Source organism: Hippoglossus stenolepis, chromosome 12 (assembly GCF_022539355.2).
Source record: "Hippoglossus stenolepis isolate QCI-W04-F060 chromosome 12, HSTE1.2, whole genome shotgun sequence".
Taxonomy (NCBI): Eukaryota; Metazoa; Chordata; class Actinopteri; order Pleuronectiformes; family Pleuronectidae; genus Hippoglossus; species Hippoglossus stenolepis.
The window spans coordinates 23,895,041-23,921,439 of record NC_061494.1 but is presented as its reverse complement, the minus strand read 5'-3'; the positions used below and the strand labels follow the sequence as shown (position 1 = coordinate 23,921,439).

Sequence of the window (26,399 nt, the reverse complement as noted above, 5' to 3'; positions counted from 1 at the left end):
TGTCTCTGACATGTGAGGACACACTCAAACATCAGACAGAGAAATAAGACTTAACGCCTACACACAGACACACACTCACAGACACACACTCCCTGATACGTCACATCATCGTCAGGTGTTAGCGTGTGATGGAGGATTCAGCTGATCCCAGTAGCTTTGGATCAAGGAGCAGGAGATGGGGGGGTGGGGGGTGGGGGGGGAAGTGGATGTGCCACAAACACACAGATTCAAACTGGTACACGGGACAGGACGTGTGAAACAGACACCACCAGGGCAGGAAGGAGGACGAGGACATCCTCCAGCGTCCTGAACTTCAACCACACTGAATAAGTGACGTTTCCTCGGCTCAACAATCAGCTGGATGTTTACGGGGTTTCTGCTTCTTCTGGACGTTCTTCTCCCGCGGGACCCGACCGATGTCCTGCTGGGTTTTATATTTCATCCTTTTTCCTTTTCAATAAAGCTAATTGTGATGAAACCAACAACCAGGGCAGCTGCGGTTAGTGTGCTGCAGCTGTGAGGCCGTGATTGGTCGGCTGTAGTGTCACTCAAACAGCAGGCGACGCCGCTTTAGTTTTCTCCTCCGACGCTTTTAGTTATTTCCTATTCGACGTCTTCACTTGTGAACCAATAAACATCATTTGAGCTCTAAATCGTAGCTTCGAACCCGAACTGTCAAACTTGATCTTCTATCTACAGTTGAATAATTTGACCTTTAAGGAACTTGAGAGTTTGAGAAGTAGCCAAGATTAAAACTAGCTTAGCTTAGCTGAAACGTCGTCTGGACGTTTTCTAACCAGTTTAAGATATTTTTGCTCGGTGGACTTTTATTTACACTTGGAGAGAGCCGAGCTAGCTCCTTGTGTCCAGTGTTTATGCTAAGCTAAGCTAAAGAAAGTGCAAATTAGCCAAAGTTAGCTTCTTTTTTTTAGAGCAAGTTTTGCTCTGTTGGCTTAGTGCGAAAAAAGTGTTGTGGTGACATTAAACACGTCAAAGGTCAAACATATTTATTTTAACTTGGCGATATTTTCTTCCAGGAGCCGATTTGATTGATTCCAGTTGTTGAAAGGCGTTTCTCGGCTGTTTGTGATTCACTGAACCAGTGAACCAATCAGGCCGGACGCTGGAGTTCCACATGTGACTGGTGGCTGCTCCTGGAGAACTGGGCTGGACGAGGGGAGCTGATTGTACATCGCAGGCAAACCAGAGTCCGTAGTTCACTCACTTGGTCAGAACCGTATTAAAAGTTCCTTATTCATTACAAAAATAGTTTAAACCAAGTTTCTGAGAGTGTACGTGAGGCCGACTGCTCGGAGCCGTAACAATTAGCGCAGACAGGGAGACGTTCGAAGCCAGGCTCCAAATCTTAAGGCAAAACAGGCACCAGCGCTTTCTCCGGACGAGCTTCAGTCCTTGGTGTGACTCGGACTCGGGCTGAGGTTCTGCAAACAGGAAATCAGAGCCGTAAAATCTCACAATGCTTCAAGTGGTGAAGTAAAATCAGCCCAAAGACTGACGGGAGTTCTAAGCTTTGATTCTGAGAGAGTTCCTGGTTCAGGTGGTTTAGGCACTGTTAGAATAACGTGAGAGAAGCATGGAGCCGGACGCTGGAGCCGAACGGAGCGGCCGAAGGCCGAGCAGCCGAGCGGGCCGAGCGGAGCGAAGCGGGCCGAAAGGGCCGAAAGGAGCCGAAAGGGCCGAGCGCGGAGCGAAAGGGCCGAGCGGAGCCGAGCGGGCCGAAGCGGGCCGAGCGGGCCGAAGCGGAGCGAACGGAGCGAAGCGGGCCGAGAGGAGGCCGAGCGGGCCGAGAGGGGCCAGCGGCCGAGCGGGCCGAGCGGAGCCGAAGCGGGCCGAGCGGGCCGAACGGAGCCGAGCGGGGCCGAGCGGGGCCGAGCGGAGCCGAAGCGCCGAGCGGGCCGAGCGGGCCGAGCGGGTCAGTGAGTAAACCACGAATCAACCACTGAATCAATTCAGTGAGAAAATAAATAGGATAACAATGAATCTTTGGGATTTTAGAAGAAGATTAAGACGAGTACCACGTTTGTTTCAGGGAACAAAGAGGACGTCGAGGGTGGAGCGCGACGTGGACGACATGAGCTTCACTGTGAGCTGCAGCACAGACAACAGAAGGCCTCCGCACACATTGTAAGCATGCGCGTACACAATCCACACACTCACACACACACACACAGAGTCGCACATGAAGAGGTGTAGTGTCTGATTTCTCTGGTAGCTGGAGCTGAGCCGAGCGGGCCTGATATTGGAATAGAATATAAACAAAATGGCCACGCGTACATTAAAGAAGAGAAAGAAACAAAAGAAGAAACAATTCAAGTTCTTTGACGCCGAGTCAGTGTACAAAGTATAAAGTACCTGCATATGTGATACATGACATATAGGTCAGCTATAAAAAAGGCCCCCTGAAAAAGAGTGCTCTCTCACTAGAAACAGAGCATGAAATGGCCACGTGAAGAGGTGAGAGAACTGTCTGCCGTGCGGGGGAGCTTATCTTCCCAGGCCGTATAGAAAATGCACCAATAGTTTTTTTTGGCTTATTTCAGTGTCTGGAATTTGTAGAGAAACCCAGAGAAACCAAGGCAAGAGAGCGAGCGGTCGGGCCGCTGCTCCTCTCTGTGCATTTCCCCATCCTTCCCTTTCCCTGTGCTTGCGTTGGGTTTAGATTTTCGTCGCTTCCTCCGAGAGGTTCCCGGGCACCGGCGGCTCAGCTCACTGCTTTGTGTCGGCCTCCGCAGCACCCGCACGTGAGCCCCGCCCGGTGGCAGGCGTGGAGCGGCGGGTAGAGGCAGAGGCAGGGCGCCACCAGAGACAAGCCCAGCAGCGCTAACCAGCGTGTACCGAACCGGCCTCCCCCGCCGCCCTCGCCCCCGTCACAGGAGCAGGGGTCTGAGTAGTCCCCCTCCGGGTCGGACATGCAGTGGTAGAGCATGGTGTCTGCCAGCCACATGCAGCTGACCCGCCGGACGCACGCCCGCACAGGGTCCGGAGCATCCTGGCACCGCCCCCTTCGGTTGTCTGAGATGTAAAACGCCTCGCCGCAGTGCTCGCACTGTGAGCGCTCCACCCCGTCCTCCTTCCGACCCTTCCCGCCGTTGGTGGACGGGGACGAGCTCGGGAGGAAAGAGCGGGGCTGGTTATGCACAACCGAGGAGAAGCCGTGGCGATATGAGCCACAATGGCCCTTATTGGTCAAGGGTCCGAGTGCGGGGTCAGAGTCTGATGGCGACAGGGCCGGTGCCAGAGGGTACGTGTAGTCGTGCTTCTGCGACTCGGTCTTGGCGAAGTGGACGTAGGACTCTGACTCGTCCATCTGGATGAACTTGTCCCGCACGGTGGCGTGGCGGTAGTCCTCGTAGCCCCCAAGCCAGGGGCGGTCCGACTGGCGTCCATAGTGGCGCTCTGTGGTTCGCTCCCAGCTGCGCTCCCGAGGGTTGATACGGACGATTTCCTCGTCCTCCTGGAAAGTGACGTGGCGAGGAAGCCGAGACAAGGGCTGAGGAGGAAACAGAAAAAAGCTTTAACGCAGCTGGAAGTTGAGCCGTCAACTAAATATAAGAATGTTAAACAGATAAAATGATAAACAAAAATGTATTTGTCCAAGTTTTCATCTGACTCATGTTGTAGAGAGCACCTGGTCCCCCACTGTCTCAGTGCAGCTGTGTGGTTTCACATTGACGTTGTCTCACCTGGTCCAAGAAGTAGTGGTCTGAGAGCCGGTAGGGGTCGTGGAGGTCGTGGCGATGTCCCATCACGCACTTGTGTCTCTGCGGAAGGGGCGAGGACTCGAGCGGCTGCAGGGAGCTCTCCAGTTTCTGGGAGGAGTTGGATGAGCTGTCTGTGGTGTTCTGTGGACGGGGACAAACAAACACAGGATGCAGGCTGAGCGTCGCTTTCTGATTGGATTCACCAAACAAACAGTTACTGCGAGACGACGCCACGATTGGACAAACAAAAACAGGAAGCATCGGCGCGGCTCTGATCGGGAAAACAGGAAGCGCGAGTTCTGTTTTTCGAGCCACTAGAGCCACATTTGGATCATTGTGTGAGTTTAACTTTTAAATAAACAACATCTGCCATAAAACCTCAGCGACGCTCAGGAAACGTAGAAACCGTCTGACCCTCAAGTGAGATTCAACTTTTAAATCCAATTAGCCACTAACATAGGTGGAGGCAACACGGAGCCTTTGATGATCCCGTGTGTCTTCAACATTTCCAGTTAATAACGTTACGAGGCGACGTCATGTGTCAACGCAGCTGACATCCGGAAAAAGGCCGATTATCAAATAAATCAAGTAGTTATTGTTTGCTGTGTTTGAAACGGGGACGGACCTCAACTGACCCTGCAGCAGCACTTTGACATCACAACAGTTTACAAACTAACAACACTGATCTTCAACAGTTTCAACACAAACTGGACGTTATGACCTTCACGAGGGATTCACTGCAACACTGTTGTGTCAGATTATATCAATGAAATAAAACACATTATCTTCACATTAGAGAGGACGAAACAGGAGAATCATATTTGATAAGAGACGTAAAAGACCTTCACCTTTTGAATCCTCTCCGTGCTGAAGGAGAGACGAGTTATTCAGACAGATTCATGATCATGTTTGTGTCTCTTTTCCCAGTATCACCTTTTTGTGGCCTCTCCCCTGAGTCTTCTCCCCTTCTCCCCCCCCAGCAACCTGCCCTCTTCCCCTCAATCTCACTTTCTACACATTCCACCTATCCTATGTGTGCGTGTGCATGTGTGAACAGTATCCTGCCCCCCTCCATTAAAGGCTGCGAGGGCTACACTCCAACTCAAAGCTTGGCCAGACACGAGGCAGTCAGGCCGCTCAGATAGACGGGTTTCAGACAGGCACACTGGGGGGCACGCCTCCTGTCTCTTGTCTCTTGTCTCTTCGTGTCATCTTGGAAATGTGAGTTGCACATATTCAGGTGTTTTTGTGAGAGAGAAACACTTGAGCGTTTGGAACGTGAGAGACGTGCCCGAGCTACGAGGCCTCAGTGTTTTGAGTGTGAGAGCAAACTGAGTCACAGAAACTTCTATACTCAATAAATGTTTCCACGGACTTCCATCAAAGAAAAGTTTGGCCCCAGCTGAATTTCACATCCTCTCCCAGCAGCTTTCAGCAGCGGTGGGATTTCTGAGCTGCCTTTCTGTCGGCGCTGATGTGATTTCATTTCACAAGCAGTTCCACCTGTCAGGCTGAAAACAGACAGGAAACCTAACTCCAGGTGTTTGAATGTCCTCAGACAAAAGCACGTAGCTCAGGTGGTTCAGCCGGGAAGCTGTTACTGGTTTTAACTTTCTGCATTCAACTCAGACACCAACCTCATGGTGGGCCTCCAGGAAGTGTGAGGGGATAACCAACGCTATTAGTAAATGTTGAGATGTTTCAGTCTGGCAGACCAACTAACCAGCTAACCATCCTCCCTTGGAACTCAGGGAAATGTAGTGTTTGCATAATCCTGCTGAAAAACCAACAAACAAAGAGTCAGGTGGAATAAATATGTTTGCATTTATCAGTCTGGTGTGAAGCTCCTGAGTTTGAAGTCCTTCCTCACCCCCGGTGTTATTTATCGTGGTGTAACCACAGGTCAATGTCAGGTAGCGCATCGCCCCTCGACATCTTGAGACATCGACAACATCTTCACCGCACATGCAAACGTCCGACGCTCCAACCAACCTTAAACCCACGCCATGAATTATTTGCCAGAGTTATATGACCCAGATCTGGTGTGTGTCTGTCTGCCTCCTGAAGCTATCCCTATTATATCCTGCTCCCCACATGGAAACCACCATGCTGAGAATTTCCCCCAGCTTTCTTACAAAGCCCTCAGAGCAGCCGGCCAAAAATAACATAAAATGCTGCCTCCGCTCCTGGCCCCACCCCCCTGGAGAAGACATTACCGGGAGGAGGAGCCGATACGGTTTAAAACCAGTCCGACTCTGGCCTCCGCGGCTGCAACTAATTCAAAACACAGACCAGACCTTCTGCTGCACATGAGGAGTCAGGGACAGACGAGTCGAGGGGGAGAGTTTATATTTCTGGAGATCCTCTCTATATATTTTGGCCCGGGGCTGGACAGAGGGCATTTCAAGTTATTTTCTGACACAAAACATGTCCCGACTGAAAGCTCGGGAGGATCCATCCTTCAACAGGCCCGTCTCGCGCCCCTGGGACCAGCCCAGAATTGCTTCAATAGCTTTCACTCCCCCAGTCGTGAATGAGCCAAAATAGAGGCAGAGAGAGGAGCCGGGGGGGACAGAGGAAGGGTTGGGTTAAGTTTAGGTTTGCCCAACGAGGAATAATTTAGGGAAGTATGTCCATCCTAGCTGTCCTCCCTCCCTCCATCCTCCCCCTGTCCCCCCCAAAGGCTGTAAATCTGCTGCAGCATTTCCCTCTGTCCACGACGACCCGCCGTGCAGACTCTACCGCTAACTTTAGGAAAGCTCTTTAAAACGGGCCGAGAGGAACGAGCAGAACTGAATCCATCCATGTTGCACAGTTGTTAACCTGGGACTCAAAGTGTGGTGCTGCCCAAGATCGTGTTTAATTACTTCTGGCAAAATGGTGAAACTTTGTTTTCCCCAAAAACAAGAACTGCTAGGACAGATTATCATGATCAGATAGAAGAAGACAGCAAAACCACGGACTGATATAAAGATGGACAACATGAGAGCTGCTTTAAAGTGAAGCCAAAACATGATCGCCACCTGGTGGCTGGCTGCAGTAAAGGTCATAAACCAGGACTCCTCCATGTTAGTGGATAGGACAAGAACCAGTGTCCTGGATATTTAGGCTTCACTTTGTACAGTGAGATGAAATGGAGACACATCGTCTTTATCAACAGTCAGCGGTTGCAGCGTGTGAAATGTACGCAAGCATGACTCATCCAAAGAGAGAAATTACACAATGAAATACATATGAAAAAACACTTCAGAAGTATATCTCACAGTGTTTGTTTTATCATGAGCTTCTGTAGATATTTGACCCAAAAGGAAAAGAGCAGATACGACTTTGCGAGCAACACTTCACCAACAGATTGCCTCAGTTTCAACTTTCCTGAAAACCTGATGCTCCCCCGACGGGGCCCAGCCCCTCTCGTCCTCCTCGTGTGTTTTTATGCGTCTCCGTGGTGGCTGCACACTCCCAGCAGAGCACCTATTAGTCTTGGCCCTTACAGACAGCTCAAGTCAAAGATGAACCATGAGGCACTTCCTCTCATAAATCACCGGCCCTGCACTAAGCTGGGAAACAGCTGCTAGTTTGGTAGCTGCTCCGTTCTCAACTAGGAGGGTGTGTGTGTGTGTGTTGGGGGTAGTGTGTGTGTGTGCGTGTGTGTGTGTGTGTGGGGGTGGTGAGGGTCACCAGGAGAGGGAGGTGGTGGAATACAGGAAGTGACCTTGTGACCCTGCCTGCTGTTCCTGGTGTCACGTTACAGCATGGGGGGAGGGGAGGGTCCATGCTAACTTAAGGTAGGGAGGCCCCCCCGACACACAAACAACACACACTTCACTCGGGGCAGGTATCTGTGACAGGAAGTGGGTCCCGGGCTGAAATACCTTCTGCTAAGTGGATGAAATGAGGTCAGTTCGGAGACGTGCTGGACTCTGGGGACTTTGACTGATTAGTTGTTCGGTGTGAAGTGGAGCCACGGTTCACCCCCGGGGCCTGAAACCTCCATTTCACTGATGTTGAACAAGTACTGGTTTAACTGAGCCACAGTGCAACCACACAAGAGGCAACTGCAGCAGGCAGGGGGGGCTGGTTGGTTAAGGTAGATGAAACCTGATCCAGGAAGTCCAGCCGGTGTAATGTATTCATGTGTTTAAAGGATTTATCAGACACCAGAACACAGTTTGTACGACTCACTCACAGGATTTCACAACTGATCTGAGGTGCTGCTGCTCTGACGCTGTCTGAGCATGACTGAGGAGGAGCTAGGAGGAGCTGAGAGCGTGAACTGAGGAGGAGCTGCTCCTGCTGCAGAGGAGTGGACCAGGAATGTGCACCTGGACCATGCGAGTGTCCGACAGCAGCTCAGAGCATGACGTCACATTGTGCTGCTGCAGAAATCAACTTATCTTTTACCGGATTCCAGAGAGTTATTCATCCATTTTCTAGTTTTCTTACTTTATTCTTTATTTTTTTACTTTAGTATATTACAAGGTGTATATCGTTTTAAATGGTGCTGTTTTCAGAAAAATGTTTGAAGTAGATTGGACAGAAAAGAAAAGAAAAGTCAGTCAGGCATTTAACTTCTGTCCACACAGGGTTTAAATATCTAACCCACCTGGACCAGGATTTATAATAAGACCACATCAGGTGATAGCACACAGACAGGCCTCCATTACCCATAATTCAAACTGCGATCGTACGTGAATGTAGGAAAATATCTTACGGTGAAGACGTCGTCGTCCCCCAGCTCGCCCTCGTTCTGGAGTGCTGTAGAGGAGGTGGTGGAGCCTGAGGAGGAGAACAGGAGAAACACTTTACTGACGGAGCAGAGCAGCATCAGTCCACCTCATGTTCTCCACAGGACCAAGGGACTACACCTGGAACTTATATAAAACCTCCAGCTTCTCTGTCCTCATCTTATTTCTTGATAAGTTAGTTGTTATCTTCATGCACAACATGCTGCACCTGTTAATTTAAACTTCTTTAACATTACTGGAACTATGGGAAAGACATCAAGACACAGTCTAAGCCTGAATGTCTCTCGTCTGTAGCAGCTCCTCTAAGTCGTCCCTGATCTGTGACATCATCTATCTCTAACACTTCAGGCCAGCGCACCTTCTGCCAGGTCCTCGATGGCTTTCCGCACCCCCCTGTCGAAAGCCCTGGCATCGGCTGGACCCTGGAAGGACAGGCCGCACTTCCTGTCCTCCACCCTCCAGTGATGAAACGTGGGCGTTGCTATGGTGTACACCAGGTCCTTCCTCAGGGGACAGTCCAGGATCACCTGTTTGTTGGACACACATCGTCTTAGCACCACACGCATGTTCCACCTCTGCACTGAGCTGTGAGTGTCGTGGGTTTTACCTGTTTGTCCCGTAGCCGCTCACCGCGGATGAGGAACTGGGAGCTGCAGGAGGCCGGCACGGGGGCCAGCTCCGGCGGCAGGAGGCGGCACACCCCCACCCTGCTCAGAGCGCCCCCGTCCTGGGCCAGCCAGCCGCCGCTCGAGTCGTCCCGCGTCATCACCACCGCTTTCACACGCACGATGTAGCTGTCACTGGAGAAGAGAGAGAGGATTTATCAGAGAGATGACTCTAATGTAAATGTGATTTATACGAGTTGGGACTGAAACACTTCACACTTCAACTGAAATGTGAATAAAACCAACACTGAAGATTAAATAACTTTACAATTTGACCATTTGTGTGTGTGTCTGGTTTATGAAGCACAATCACGTTTGTAACTTCTTCTCCATCAACTGATGTCATTCGTTTCTGGGGTCGTTTAAAAGAATATTGAAAAATTAAAAAAGCAAATGAAAATATAATTTCCCTGTTTGTATTTTGAAGCTGGGGTCCAAGAGGAGCCTCAGTCACATGACCTGTGAAACAGAAATGTTTCTAAAGAGCCACAGGCAGAGTTTACTGTACATTTATTTTTGACAAACTAAGTTTAATATTATTTCCACGCAGCTCAACTTCTTAGTATAATTAACAGAAGACACATCAATCATCTTTTAAAAGCATATAAATCATGTATTGTTGCAGATCATTGCACCACCAGCTTCGACTGCATGAAGACACTTCAAACCTTCAGCTGAACTTATAGAACAACTGAAGTGATATTAAAAACAGATCCAGGATCAGATTCTTGTTCTTCTACAGTATGAACCAGTTTGTATCAGGTGAGATGCAGAGAAGCAAACTCATCCTTCCACGTTTATACAGAACAAACAAACAGAAATAACTTTCTGTGAATTAATGTCGATCGTGTTGATACCAAGAATTCGTAAGAACAAACGTGCATTAAAGGAGGCGACGTGTGTAAGTGTGTGTTTATGCCTTCAAAATAAAATAAACACAATTCTGTAGGCAACAAAGATTTTTCACTGGGCCTTCAACTTCCAGTGAACTCAAACTTTAGCTGTAACTCCTCCGACAGACGTCTGAGGGTTGTGTTAATGCCACAGCAGTTTATTATAGAGCTGGATTCACACACGGGCAGAATGTTTGAGGGCGTCTCAAGTCACGACTCTGCCCGCCGCTCGCTGCTCGCTGCGCCGAGGTGGGAGGTGTTGGGACCAGTCAGCACAAACACACCAGCTTCACATGTAAATGAAGCTTTGTGTTGTTTTCTCTTTGCTGTTGTTAAAAAACATCCTTGAGAGAAGAATTCCAACGTGAGACGATCGTTTGGTTAATAAATAACGTGACCAGGAGATTAATCAATGACTAGTTCTGATAACTGAGTCTCCTGTGGTGTTTATAGCACAGGCACCCCCCCGACATACAGACATGGACATCATTTTGAAAAAGAAAACTGAATTTCTATTTAAAATAGTAAATTACATGTATTTAATAAACGTGGTTGCTGTCTAAACCGTCATCTACTGAAGTAGAGAAGATGAGTCATGGGCGACCACCTCAGCTTTCCCTGAGGTGACCTGTGAAGAGTAGGGTGTTGGGTGACCTGCTGGTTTCATGGAATCACAACAATCCCAGTTTGATTCCAGTCAGAGATGTAGTTCTGTTTGTTTGTCAGTGTGTCGGAGAGTTAGCAGGACTACACAACAACTACAATATGCTTTTACCACGCTGTATTGACTCATATAAAATATATCAGAGTCAGTATCGGCCTAAAGAAAAGTAATCCACTATCCTTCAGTCTGTTCGTACGTTTTAATCACTTTAACAAAGCAGTTAATGAACAGATGGATAAAGTAAATCATGATGATTTACACCGGCAGGGAACAGTGGAGCGGAGCAGCCACATCTTATACACACTCTCAGATACTACTTCAGTCTATATAACATAACAAAACAATACATGACAAAAACTCCCCCCCGCAGTCAACTGGGTCCTCAGTGTCTTCAAGATGAGACGCAACAAAGGAGGCAGGACACAAGACTTTCTCAGGCATTAGCATGACAGCAGCCGTCCCCACAGGGACAGTGAACGACCCGACAACAACAGGATGTAACTGTGTGTGTGTGAGGAAAGAGAAAGAGGAACATAGAAAGAGAGAGGAGGGAGGCCGGCCGAGTGGGAGTGAATGAGAGAGGTGTTGTTATATAATTAGCTTACAGACAGTCCCAAGGATTTCACACACACACACACACACACACACACACACACACACACACACACACACACACACACACACACACACACACACACACACACACACACACACACACACACACACAGACCCACACACACACACACACACACACACACACACTGAGCTGGCAAAACCGGTTCACCAGCTCCCGCCCACACACATTCATAAAACTGACTGAATGACAGACTGACTGGGTGACGGCAGACAAACAGCCCGTACAGAAAGGAACCACAGGTTAACCCACAAGATGTGTGTGCTGCTCGCGTAAACACACACACGTACACACACGTACACACACACAATCCTTCTTTTCCATTCAGATTTCAAAGGCTTGTTGTGTTTAAAGACACAAACCTGCCTAAATAAGCATTTCTGAGCACGTATGATTAAATGCAGACGTATAAAAGACCTAAATGAAATAGCTGGAGGAGTAAGAATGTTGTCGGACTGGAGTTCACAGGAAGACGAGCGTTTCATGACTTGTGCCAAACCACAAGAAAAGGAGGTGAATAGTCGCTCGGTCGCTCCTCGGTCACGTGGAAAACCTGAATGGCAGCAAAGGAAATAAAAGGAAAATCAAAATAGAAATGTCAGTGATCTATTTATATTTTCCAGCACTCACTGATGTTACTGGTGCTTTTACTGGAGTTGAAGAAGTTAAAGCTAAATAAATAAATATGTATATATATAAAGAGTATAGGCTTGACCTAGTTCTGTGCTCACTGATGTATCTGCAGAACTAATGTGCTGGTTATGCAGATACATTTTCCTCATACTGAAATAAGCTGGAAAAGAAAGATTATCTTTTGCACAGTTTTGCTAAATCTTTAGTTTTATAGACTAATAAACCAATGTCATAGGTTTAGTGCAGGTGAGCATAACTTATTTAGAGCTGACTTTCCTGGAGGAAACGTGCTATACGAATAAAGATTATTCTTATTAGTAGTATTTGGCACATTGTCTTAACCTGAAGCACAAGATGTTGAGTTCCACACAAAGGTTCAGGAGATCTTTGTTAGAAAGTGCGTTTGGATGAATTGTTTCTCGATCATCGTCCGTCACTGTTGAGAAAACAGTGGAACGATCTTCTCCAATGAGAGAAGCCTCAGTGCCGCTCTATGCTCGTCTCTTAATGAAGAGTTCAGCTACTGGGGAACTTACGCTACAGCAGCGTCTATGCTAACATCCTTGGGAGCCGCCATTGTTGTTTTAGGAACACGGTGAATGGTGATTGGTCTAAAAAAACTGTGGTTCGGACAAAAGTAGATATCTCTGGTAAAATGGATTCTCACCGACAAACAACCCAGATGCCTCAGAACGTGTTTGAAAGGTCTGAGAGGAAAACTCACGACGTGCTTGACTTTGCGACAAATTATCATCTGTTGTTAATACGCAGGTTTTTAAAATCCATTAAAAAAAATAGCAGTTGCAGGAAACCCACCAACAGAGGGTGACAAAGATCAGAAAGCTCTAAACCAAACGTCTTCCAATGAGATCATTCCTGAAACACTGAATCATATTTAGTTTCTAAATCCACAGTGTAGGTTTTATATCAAAGCTCCACAGCGGTTCATCATGACTCAGAACATGCGTTGGACACGTTCACGCACACAACCACACACCCCGGCTGCCCACACACAGGAATAACACCAAATTGTGAACTGCATTAGCACGTGTGCTTTAAGATACACACCACGGGCTGTCGGCTCTCTGGGAGGAACTCGTCACATTTGTCTTGTGACCCGTGTTCAGAACCTCGCCTGCCGACAGGCCCTGTAATCTGTGGCTGGAACACACAGACGGCCACAACCAGCAGCAACAAGCTACTTTAATACACTTGGGAGTGACCGCACATTCTGGCAGAAATACACACAGACACACACAGACACACACACATACACACACACATACAGTACATTTGGGAACTGCAAATCTAATTCTGTCCAAACGAATGTTGCATGAGGTGCCGATGCTGAAAAAGGGACTGGGACGCCTATTTTGAGAAAAGGTGGTTTATACTCTATTTATAATTCACATGCACAATCTTTAATTATATACACAAACACCGTGGTTGCTTAATGTTTCAAAAAAGGGGATTTTAAATCATCAGGTGCTTAAACTGCAGCAGGTTTTAGACTGAAAAACATGTCTGAAAGTCTCTTCTTCGGTGGGATGAGGGAGTGAAGCTGCAGAACGATGACTCAGTTGGGAAGAAAGATCGGGAAACTCAACACCTCACTGATAAGGAACGAGCAGCAACCCATGCATCACATCCTCTTCTGATTTAATACGAGCTGTTTACAACCTGCAGGTGAAGGAGCAGGGTGTGTCTGGCCTCCGCTCGTCCAGAGGCAATATACTGTGGTTGACTGCCAACACTTTACTATTACCTGTTTTACATCTTTAATCCACGTGTCTGATTAAACGCCTTGTGAGACTTGTGAGCTTTTACATTTGTGTTTAACAGAACGAACCCTCGACGCTTCATTGAGCTCACTGCAGCCTCTATATTCATCTCCCTCCAGATGATAAAGCTGTATCTGCATCATCATGGGGGCAGCGGAAACAAGCTATTATCATAACACTGATGCATAACAACCTTGTTGAGGCCAATGTGTCAGCAAACTTATCTCGTTACACATCCGGCAGCCACAAGAGCAGACGGAGCTTTCGCTTTGTCTCATGCTCGGCGTCCTGGTCGCTCTGCTTTGTTCTCCACCGCCTGCTGAGCGCTTCTGATAAAAGTGATAAATATCTGTGGCTTCATCTTTTGGGAAAATCTATTTCACCAACAGCGTTTTGTTTTGTGAAACTAACATTTTGATAATGGCTGCTTTAATAAAAACTAGGCAGAATACAGGAGAAGGGATGTTTACGTTTTCTCAGGTTTTTCTTTATTCTGATCGTCACTACGAGGAAAAAGCTTCTGTTCATTGGAATTCAACGTACATCTGTCACATTAGCTCAAATTAGCAGAAAGTCTACATCTTTAAAGAGGAATAAACATTTCTCTATCATCTCATAACAGATGTCTTGGTTTCTGCATCTTATTGCCGTACTGAAATTTAAAGAAATAACCCTAACCCTTTTCAAGTTCTATATATTAGGTTTTATTCACAAGGCTTTGATAAATACCAAAACAAAATATATTGGCCAATATATCTGTATCTCTAATCTCATTTTTTAGGCCCCAATATCGGCCCACAAAAATCTGTATAGGCCGGACTGTACTTTGTATTTGTATGCCTCACCACACACATTGCAAACAAGTGTGTGTCATGATCAGGAAATGAGGTGTGGGTGGAGCACACACACCTGTAGAGTCGCTGCCAAGCCACATTAGTGCTCCATCAATGAACTCTTAAGTTCCATCTGTTCCTTTAGTTTGCCTGTGAGCCATGTCAACATTGGTTTTCTGTCTACAAAAAAAAAAAAAGGAAAACACCACGGACCTGCAGCTGAGACAAACAGTGTTTTTTACAGCGTTTTGGGAGAAACTATGAACAGATTAGTTGGATCCTGCAGAGGCCTGATGTGGACTGTGTGGAGCAGTGCTGCAATGAACCAGTGAAGGGGGCTGGGAAGCGTCTGGACATCAGGTCTGGAATCCAGCTCATGTGTGACTGATAGAAGGGTCAGTGAGGGCAGCCCAGCCATGTGTGATAAGGGCGGCTATACTTCCTCTGATAAGGAAGGACTGGCCACACCTCTGCCTGATCAACAAAACCACACACACACACACACACACACACACACACACACACACACACACACACACACACGGTCCGCCTCTCCCTGGAACTCCACACACACACACACACACACACACACACACACACACACACACACACACACACACACACACACACACACACACACACACACACACACACACACACACACACAGACAGACAGACACACACACACACACAGCACATGTCCTGTCAGTAGAGATCAGGAAGTGACTGAGGTGCTTTACAGTCGTGACTATTTCAGCCTTGGTTAGTTTGTTGGTTTCTCTTCTGAATGATGACACATCGGATACTGGGACAACAGAAAATACACAAAAAGATAGTGTACATACACATATCTTAGTAGACAGGTTACAACACTAAAGTGCAAACTCCAGCCACTCAAAAATGTTGCTGATTATCTCTTAATTTTTAATTTAATATCTCTGGGTGTCTTAATTGTTTTGATTGCTCAGAGTAATAAGCATGTGTGAATGTCCACATCAGGTTAACACACCTTGCACGTGGATTTGCAGGTGTCTGTCAGAGGTGAACCATTGAACCCATGAAGGCACGTTTTCCACATCACGTGACACATTGAAACACACAAGAAGGTAAAACACAGATTTTTCAGTCAAGTGAGCAAAGCAATCAATAGATATTTTGTTGGGCAACAATTGCTTTGTCTCCTGTTGCAACCATATTTGACTTGAGACAACACCTTGTCACAATACATGCACTACCCCAGTGAGTGTACTGTGTACACATTGTACTACATGGAAGTGTACCAAGTGGAGCACTTCATTGGGGACACTACACAAGACTTTTCAGTCATCAGTATACATTGTGGATTTGCGTATTTACAGATCTGTGTTTACATTAACAAATCTTAAACACGTGTAAATGTAAATTAAGATTTGAACAATTTTTTTTACACCTTCACAAAGTCAGATTTGTGAAGGTTTTGTAGTAAAGGAAAGTCCCATAAGACAAATCAAATCAAAACAGTGTCACTGCAGTAAATCATTTTGAATGAATTGTGCCACAGACAATTTTTCTCAAATCTCAAGCAATTAAAACTCACAGTAAAGTGAATCAAGTCTAATTAATCATGGATCTAAAATGACTGGGATATGTGAGTTTGTACGAAACTGTTCAGATCTTAATCGTGTTGCGTCCCCACATGATATCCATCGTCTTTAAGGCGACGCTGCCGCCCCTGCTTCTCTGTTGAGGTGGAAACCAAACAGAAAATAAGCTGATTGGTTGTAAACCTCTTACAGGCGAGTGAAAAGCCAAACAAGAGCCTCGATAATGCCTCGTATCCTCTTACACTGTGTAAGACTTAGCGCGCCGGGTCAAATGTAACCGATGAGGGGCTTTCCAACGCTCTCTGTGATCAATGTCCGCCGCAGCGTCAACCGCGGCATGTTTGATCAGGTATCTCACCATTTACATAAACTGTTGGATGTCAATGGTTTCTGTTGTAATTGCGCGGCCTGTAGTGCGGCTCCGGGGCACCAAACCAACTTAACACGGTTTGCATAATGAACACTGGGAAGCCTGTTCTCTCAGGGCTTCCCTTGTTTAAACATACCGATGCACAGTGTTTACCACTACACATGACGGGCTGCGACGCTTCCTGATGCCGTTTGATAGCCGGCAGTCCTTCTGCATGATGTGATGATTTAAAACATGGAGCAATGATAGTGGGGAGACGTTCTCCCAAGCACCGATCTCTTTTCGTAACCTTAAGCTTCATAAGAAACACAAACCAGGACAAGAGAGGAGCAACTTTCTAATGTGTCCTACATAATTTCATTTAAATGTAATATGAGGTGGCGCTGGTGTAAGATGAGCTGAATCATATAAGTTACAGACGGATTAGAAAGGGGTCATCAGCTACAACGACAGGGCACATAACGCACAGTACAGGAGTATTTGTACACATACAACCTATACCAAGCATATCATATACGTAGACTTACTATAGGATAACGTCAAACTGAGTATAAGGCCTGAGCGTGTTACTACAGATGAAGTAAAAGTTCACAGAGTTCATTCACTGAAGAGCTGGAAGAGAAAAACCACCCAGTGCATTGGTGTGACAAGGGAAGAACACACTGAGTGAAGTGAATGAAAACTCAGGCTATTATAATCTTGGTCATCCAGTCAGCTGATGAGCAGAGATTAGTAAAAAAAAAACAGGCAAACAATCCGGCTCCATTGTTTGGTCTGCAGATATAAACAGCACAGGCCATTATATAAAGGCTCCGGATAGCAACCAGTGATGAGCTGCTCTGTAAAACACAGGAAACACTGTGAACAAGGATCTGTTCCACATGATGTGTGTGTGTGTGTGTGTGTGTGTGTGTGTGTGTGTGTGTGTGTGTGTGTGTGTGTGTGTGTGTGTGTGTGTGTGTGTGTGTGTGTGTGTGTGTGCGTAGGGGGAGTACAGAAGGAGAAAGAGAGAAAATGCCAAGGGTCTGAAAGGGAAGTTCATCTGTGGACATGGAGTGTGTGTTGATATTCTTTGTGTGCGTGTGCATGATTAAATGTTTGTGTGTGATGTGTGTGTTGCTAACAGCGTACGTCACGCTAATTATCTGTGGTTCCATATATATCATCATATGGATATATATATATATTTGCATATATTTATCAGATGTATACACCACTGTAACTCTGAAAACATTGGAGAAGAACTCAGCCTTTTCTATAGTTTGCTTTTTATATATATATATATATATATATCTTTTTATTTTTATTCCTTCTCTTTGCCGGTTTGCCCTAAGACTCCATTCATCTCTTTTCCCATATTATCAAGTCGGATTTATCACAATTATATACTCTCTTTTTACAGTATATGCAAACACTGTATACAAAGAAACACAAGTTAGCAGATTTGACTGTAGATAAACCAAAACAACAACAGGACATGTCAGCTGTTTAGACCAGTCCCTCAGAATAACCAGAGAAGACACAGGTAGGACTGAAACCCCTGTTTGGTTCTTATTGAGATCCATCTGTTTACATACATGTACTAACAGATGATTATTATATAACACAACCAGGTCCTCTGGAAATATTACGATACCATTTTCCCTCCTGATACTAATCTAAAGGATTATTCTGTTTTAAGAAACTAGATCGAACCCTAAGAGTGAAAATAACAAGTTTCCTGACCAATGAGACGATGTATTGAAAACAGAGAAACGTTTTCCAGTGTCTCAAATATATTCTGTTTATTATGCATCGTTTTGACAATGAGCTTCTCCACTGTCCCACGATTCCACACCTGTCAGGTTTATTATCGTCTCACTATCAAATCTCCCAACAGAGGAGAATATGTGTGCGGGGAACAGAACGCTCCTGCTCAGGGAACATGCAGACCTGCGAACGCCTCGCTGCTGTGTGAGCCGGCTGATGGCTGCTCTTTGTTCAGCGATGGATTATGTTCCGTTGCTACGTTGACCTTAGCTGAATGTCACCGGGCATCTCCTGTCCGATACTGACTGTGCACATGCTGACCCTGCAGCACCACTCACCAGATCAATACATCCGCTGCTCGGGTTTTGACTCTGCAGTGAATGTGTGTGTGTGAGAGAGATCCTGTACTTCTACAACAGGCAGTGAATGTCCTCAGAAGGACAAGAGGCACATCCTCCAAACTGTGCACACGACGGCTGTAGCTTTGTTTAGGAGGTACACTCCAAAAAAAGAGCCACACAAACAGATTGAATGTGTGTGTGTCAGTAATTGTGTTGCCTGCTGAGAGCAAACTGACAAATGAAGTGTGATTCAGCAGATGAGGCCTTCGAACTGGTGCATGTGCCTCAACCTCTGAGCCTCATGCACGAGGACATAGAATTAAACTCCACACTAACACGTTTTCTTTTAAAACGCAATTTTTTAAACTAAAACGATCTCTGTCCAGATGAGCATTTTAGTTTTGCATCAGCAAACAAACACACATGAAGACACACACCACTGTGCGTGTCGGTGTAAACAGGAAGCAGGTTGTCTTCTCTACAGTTGGTTGCTTAATTACAGACAATACAACCAACAAAGAACAACAACAGTGAAGAGAAAGAGCATAAATATCTTTTCCTGTACCGACAACGAGGTGGAACTGTAACCGTTAGCGGCCCTTAGCATCCGCCGCTGGTCGTCGAGTCACGACAGATAAAACACAATCAGTTAACAGAAGCCGGTGACTCATCCTTTCCTAATGACTCAGATGTTGCCGTTCGACAACAAAGCCCCGGAGTTGAAAGGTCCAGTGTGATCGCTGGTCATGGAGGTAGCCAGTGTGGACGTAGCCACGGTGTGGACGTAGCCACGGTGTGGACGTAGCCACAGGCAGCTCTGCCGCGGCCCAGGCGACCCATGCAAAGGTCTACGGTTGACCCTTTAGTGGGACTACTTACTGACTTATATCCCCAACTCAATTTATGTGTATTTTCATATAAATATGTTGAAAACACATTTCAACTTGTCATCTCATACCTCACCCCCCACTGATCTGGTGGAAATGGTGCGGTCGCAACACTCGGCCAGCCAGATGTGCAGAACGCACATGTGCTGAGAACTGAGTTCAAACAGAATGAGAGAATGAAAGGAGCAGAAAGTAGACAAATTTATGAGCAATAATAAAATGTGGATAAAGTATAAAGAGAAATGTGAGGAGGTGGAGCGGTGGCGTGTTGGTATTAGATCTAAAGGTGGGTGGTGGGGGGGGAGCATGTGTGGATGAGGGGCCCCATGCGGAAACTTCTGCCCCAGATCCATAATCAGAAAGTTTCACTGCTGCACCTTTCACACGACACAAAGGGTTTTAAGGAGTGTCTCTCATTTCCTGACCCCATCTCATTCCGTTAGTCAGGCTTTTATTACAAAGAAAACCACAACACACCAGCTAGCAGATAACGACCTGATTGCTTCCTTCCAGTAACGTCTTTAAAACTTATATAGACGTGAATTCACTGTCCTTAAACTTCCCACAGCTGCACAGCTATGACCAAAACCTTATGAGAGAATCAAGAGATAAACTGACATGTGTCTGTCAAGAGTTATTAGCATCAGTGTGCATTTCCAGGTGCTAGCAAAGCATCTGCTAGAGGCTTCTCAGCCTATTCTGTCTTCACAATAAATTCAATAGCAATGAGTTAAACTGGTCTGTGGGAGATGATGATGGAATTCACTTTAATCCAGATACCCTGCAGAACCTGTACCTGAAGGTAGGTGGTCTAACTGTGGATACGTGAGCTAGCTAAGTGAGCTAGCTAAAAAAAACAATCATGTAAAAGCTGCAAAGGTGTTTGCAACGTGTTTCTGTATCTGTGTGTTTCCTGTATTTGTATTTTCATGCTTTGCAGCGTTTTACTTTCACGTTGTTCACGTTCTGTCAAAGAGGTGAAGAGGTTTCCTCCACATATACATTTTAAATAACCCAAAAACAAATAGTTTATGATTTAAATGGGTTGTAAACATGTACTTGAGCCTCTTTAAAAGCTTAATTGTGTCTTTTTTGGTCGCCATTAATTTTTTTGGGTACGTCGTGGGCGTGGCCAAAAGTGACCATACACGTTGTCACCATGGAAACGCTTCAGGTCAGAATCCGGGTCTGACGCAGCAGCAGCCGCTCGAGGGACACGTGACTCACAGGAGAAGACCACACAGACAGAAAACAGGAAGTGTCTCAAACAAAAGATCCAGGTCCTGTCCTCCTCCCGCTGCAGCTGGGGGCTTTAACCCGGGTCTGACTCGGGTCTGACTCGGGCTGGCTCGGCGGGGACCCGGGCCAGACGCACGGCCCTCCCCTCCCCGCGCCCCGGCCTGGCAGCGGCCCGTGGCTCATGAATGGGGACGCGCTGAAGGTTAGAGGCTTTTATGAATGAGCCAGCGTCACCAACACCCCTCCCCTCCTTCCGGTGCCCTTCGCCCTTCCACCCCCGCCGACGGAGACCTGCGAGGCGGGCGTTGCTACCGAGCACAGCCCCGCGGAGCCTGACGCGCACCGGAGCGGGCTCCTGAGACCGGAGGCTGGATCCGAGCAGCTCCACCATGTCTGCACGAGGCTCTTCTGCACATTGAACACCCGCCCCTGTATTTAAAGCTCTGAACAACAACACGACTCGCATGAATCCGCAGCTCCTTCTCGGTGAAGCTCATTTTAAGCCCGGGCCCATCGGTACCACGCGAGCGGGTCCGCGGGCCTCGCACGGTGCGCGGCTCCGAACCGGACACATTTCACCCGAAGGCACCAGCAGCTCGATTCCCCCCCGGACCACACGCCACTGAGCGCGGGTCGCGTCCACACAGAAACTCGCGTTAATGTCTTTTCCAGGACGAGTCCGTGTGTTTTTTATGAATGGAGCTCGGCAGCCTATGCAAATGAGGGCGATTGAGAAAGAGATGGCGGATGAGGCATATCGGATATCTCATATCCTGTGAGACTTCCCCCTTCGGTTGGAAGCAAACACACAGATGTGGCCTCGGCCGGCTGGTTCCCAGTGGCCTCGGCCGGCTGGTTCCCAGTCTCCGGGCTGCGCGCGGCACGGACACGCGGTGTGCGCGGCCTGTGTTGATAGAAGGTGGACCCGAGCAACAGGCCCTGCGCCCTCACCTCGGGTCCTTTCACAAAATGTTTCCGATCCACCCACGCTTCTCCCCCCCCTCCTCCACCTCCTCCCACCCCTCTTCATTCTCTCTCTCCCTCCCGAGGTGGGGGGGCCGTGGCAGAAAAAGAAACCCTGTCAACGCATTGATCCACCAGCAGCGTTAAAACACAAAAAACACACACACACACACTATCCGCGGAATCACATTAAAAGACACAAACGTGCAGATTACGCACGAGAAGCAGCAGCTTTGTGGAGTGTGTGTTTTCTCCGGGCTGCACATTCCGCCAAGTTCCCTCAATCATCTGCAACTTGTGGAAGCGCGAGAGCGAAAAGCAGCAGGAATCTGTGGTACTTACTCGTTTGGGTGTGTTTCTTCTATCATGTTCTCGTTTCACCTCAGGTGAGGGACCACGGCGGTTGCATACTTTTCGCTCGTCATTCTTTCGCCGCGGCTCCTCGGATTCTGTCTCCAATTCCGCATAAATCCCCCCTGCGCCTTTGTGCGAGTGTCGGCTCTTCGGCTTCGCCTTCGCCCGTCTCCTCTCCCACCTTCCTCCTTCTGTCCTCCTTCCCGCTCCGGTGCCTCCGAGTCTGGGCCCGGATCTCTAAATGCCCCCTGGATTTCTGCCCCTATAACTTTAATCAGCCATCGCCTTCACAGCCGCCGATACAGACAATTTAGTCTCCGAATCCAGCTCTTCTCCTTGCGTCCCCCTCTCCCCAAACACACACACACACACTCACACGGACACACAAGTGTCACGCACAAACACACACTCTCCGGTTTTAAGTCCTCGGGCGCAGGTTTTCGCCGAGGACTCCGGTGCCAGTTGTGCGTAAAATAGCGCGATGTCGCTGCTGCTGCTGTTACCGAGGGGTGGCCCCGCTAGAGCCCCATCTCTCTCTACTCCATGTTGGATTGCAGGCAGCAGAGTAGCTCCAACGACGCCGGGGGAGGGACGGAGGGAGGAGGGAGAGAGAGGGGGGAGGGAGGAGGGAGAGAGAGAGGGGGAGGAGGGAGAGAGAGGGGGTGGCAAGGCGGAAGCAGTGACGTAGGTCTACATTTTGGCTGAAGGGCCCACAATAGCTGCAAGCTGTAGGGGCCCTAGCTTGATACATGACAGCCCCCACCTCCCCCTCTTTTATTTTCCTCCTCCGGATATGTCACCTCTGTTCTCTTATAAAAATCTGACATGTTCCTGTTGGAATAGCTCTTTTATTCTTATTCCATCCAGGAAACTTTATCTTCCAGAGTGAAGTGCTCACTGGGAGCTCCACACCCAGACGGTCACACACGGTGGGATGATGGTACCAGGCTGTAAACACTGTAATAACATGATTATAACGAGTGTCCCTCTGAATGTGATCAGAAAATAAGATGCAACAATACACTGATTCACATTCCAAAGGAGCAGGAGGAAAATATTACATGTTGCATATGTATGATATTGATAAACAGTAAAACATTATTGCACATATATGATATTGTTATTGATTGATATTGATGGTCATCCCCTTTTCTGATGATCTTTTCTTTTCCACAAATCACATAACAAATCAATTATTAATGATCAATTACCAATAAGAGTTTTAAGGCAACTACATTTGAAAGTTTCAACACAGTCTGTTCGCCTGCATGGACCTGGTTTAAAGTCTTACTGCTCTTTGTGTGACACATACAAGTTAACTTTACTTTATTATGTTTCCATCATGTGTGGTGAGTGAAGAAAGACTAAAGAGGGTTTGTGGATAATCTTGTTAACTTCTTTAGACTTTCAGGTGATCCACTGCAGCTCCTCTCTTATTGCTTTGAGAAGTGACTGAGTCTGCAGCATGAGCTTTAACGCCTATTGATCTCCTCAAGTGTGTGTGTGTGTGTGTGTGTGTGTGTGTGTGTGTGTGTGCGTGTGTGTGTGTGTTTGTGTGTGTGAGTGAGTGAGTGGGTGATTTAGATGATTAGCCACTTTTGTTTTAGTTGAGTGTTGCCAGATTTGTGCTCCTGCTCGAACAGTTGCCAGCTCAGTTTTTTAGGTTCATGCTCCAACATGTCTTGACTGAAACCTTGGTCATGCAGCGCCACCAGCTGGTGGTTTCTACATCCTACACATGTAGAGTTAAGGTTGTGACCTTAAGAGTCTTAACTGCTCTCTTTCCTCAATCATCCTTATACACTACTGCAACGAGTGAACCACTACATTTATCTGAGAATAATAAGATGACATAATCATTTCAATAAACCCATTATAGGGTAAATAAATAGGCTATAAGTGTTTTATTATAAAAGGTCTGACATTAATACACATGAGTGATGTGGATATGTATATATAATATATATATATATATAAGGTATTAAAGCAAACACATTATGGTTGTGGCATCTTGATCAGAGGAGCATCAGAGTGGATCAGTAAATCTTTCCTCACATCGTTCACAGTGAGCACCATTGATTTATTCAAACCAGCCTTCAGAACTGATTTTTATATGTGATTATGGTTTAATGTGTGAACGTGTGTACTTAACATTTGTATTTATATTTATTTAGTTATATGCTTTTATTTGTAACCTATGTAAAGTGTCTTTGATCATTATTATTATTATTATTATTTGAACTATTGACTCCCTAATATTGGAATTGGCCCCAAAATACCCAAACCGGTCTCTAATTCACAAGTGTCAGGATATTTAAAGTTCACCCTCAAGTTGTTTTTCTTATATTTTTATAAATAAAGCATCTTCTCAACATATAACAGAAAAGTGGCATGATACTCCCACTCATAGCTGCATTTTCACTTTATCTATTACAATCACACTCTGTGATTTGTTGACTTCTCAGTGAGGAACTTTTCCTAGAATTTGACCATCAACCCACCAGTGTGAATTCCTCAGTGATTTTATGATCTGATATTTTGCAGCAAAACAAAATACTTGCACGTGCACACTGTGTGTGCAATGTGCAGTTTAGTGAGGTTATATAATGGGGGATTTCTGGGGGGTATTTACTGGAGCTGTGTTTTTAGGAGAGGAGAACTTAGTGAGCAGTTGAGACCCAAACAACCGTTTTTGTGTCCCACACAATTTCACATTTTACAGTTGATGGTTTAAACTAATTTATTTTTGTGGTCAGAGACATTTGAAGAATCTCACGCTCTGAAGATCTGGATGTTGGAGCACAAGGATTCAGAGAAATCAGTCAACTTTAATACAGGTGATTATGTCCAAAGGTTTTCTTCATGCCATCAATTATAATTTTGTAAAAAAGCATTTTTGAGACAAGGTACGTTAGTTCACATTTAATTATATTTATTAGAGACCAGAAGTTGTAATAATGTGTTATAGAGTTATAACGTACATTATCAATATTGGAATATTGACATGTTATTGACATTTATACATTTATGGCATCAAACAAGCACATTGAAGATTAACCAGCATTACTGGTTCCATGTGAATACAGTCATGTGAAAGACTGCCACCGTGTGGTCTAACTCTGAACATTCACTTTATACACGTCCCAAAGAACAGAGCTGCTTATACACAACAGCTGTTCCTCTACATACAGATAGACATAAAATAAAACTGAAATATGAACATGAAGAATCGTCTTTGTTTTCATTTTAAGTACATATTACCTGGTATATTTTCTAAAATCTGTTTTTTACTCAGTCTGGTTTCTTGCTTGATATTCTATATGTACTTTATACTACATAATTCCTCTCGGCGTATTGAAGGGTCATTCATACAAAGCTCCCTTGTGTACACACACACACACACACACACACACACACACACACACACACACACACACACACACACACACATCATCAGTGAAGTAAACATCTCATTATTCTGTTTTTGCAGCTCTGGGAAAATTACTATTCGTAATATCCTTATTTCACAATCATAACATAGCATTAAAACTAATTTGATGAATAGTTTTCCAACGTGCTCGTGTGATGTGGAAAAATAAACCTCTGGTGCATATATGCATTCAATTGACTAATATAGATTAATTCTATATTTCTTTTTAAAGAGGGAAAAGTAAGTAGATCTACATTAAACCTTGTTTAACCAGTAACTTGACATTATTTAGTGGGGAAATTTAATGAGGAACAAATTATTATTATGTTTCTCCAGTAGATTTGTCCTGATTCTATTTAATTAAAAGTTCCACCCACAGGTTCAGTTAAAGACAGGAGGTAGATAGTTATAGATAAGGACCAGATGGAGGAGGTAGTGTGATAGTCTCCAGCTTTCAGCTCAGTTTAATAAAGATGTTATAACGGTCCAGGTGAAGTCATGTGACCTGTTTCAGCTCAGTTTAATAAAGATGTTATATCAGTCCAGGTGAAGTCATGTGACCTGTTTCAGCTCAGTTTAATAAAGATGTTATATCAGTCCAGGTGAAGTCATGTGACCTGTTTCAGCTCAGTTTAATAAAGATGTTATATCGGTCCAGGTGAAGTCATGTGACCTGTTTCAGCTCGTGTTTAATAAAGATGTTATAACGGTCCAGGTGAAGTCATGTGACCTGTTTCAGCTCAGTTTAATAAAGATGTTATATCAGTCCAGGTGAAGTCATGTGACCTGTTTCAGCTCGTGTTTAATAAAGATGTTATATCGGTCCAGGTGAAGTCATGTGACCTGTTTCAGCTCGTGTTTAATAAAGATGTTATAACGGTCCAGGTGAAGTCATGTGACCTGTTTCAGCTCG

The 26,399-nt window shown here is 46.0% G+C and overlaps 1 protein-coding gene across 1 annotated transcript; it reads right to left on the bottom strand.

The window, feature by feature from the left end:
* Nucleotides 1-1,887: 1,887 nt before the first annotated feature.
* On the bottom strand, nt 1,888-22,404 carry LOC118119230 (sprouty-related, EVH1 domain-containing protein 2). Its single transcript, XM_035172985.2, has 6 exons — nt 22,045-22,404; nt 9,075-9,267; nt 8,826-8,994; nt 8,434-8,498; nt 3,705-3,863; nt 1,888-3,511 (listed from the first exon to the last, which is right to left on the bottom strand). Exons 1-6 carry the CDS (start codon nt 22,068-22,070, stop codon nt 2,723-2,725), a joined length of 1,401 nt encoding a protein of 466 aa, XP_035028876.1. The 5' UTR covers nt 22,071-22,404; the 3' UTR covers nt 1,888-2,722.
* Nucleotides 22,405-26,399: the final 3,995 nt, after the last annotated feature.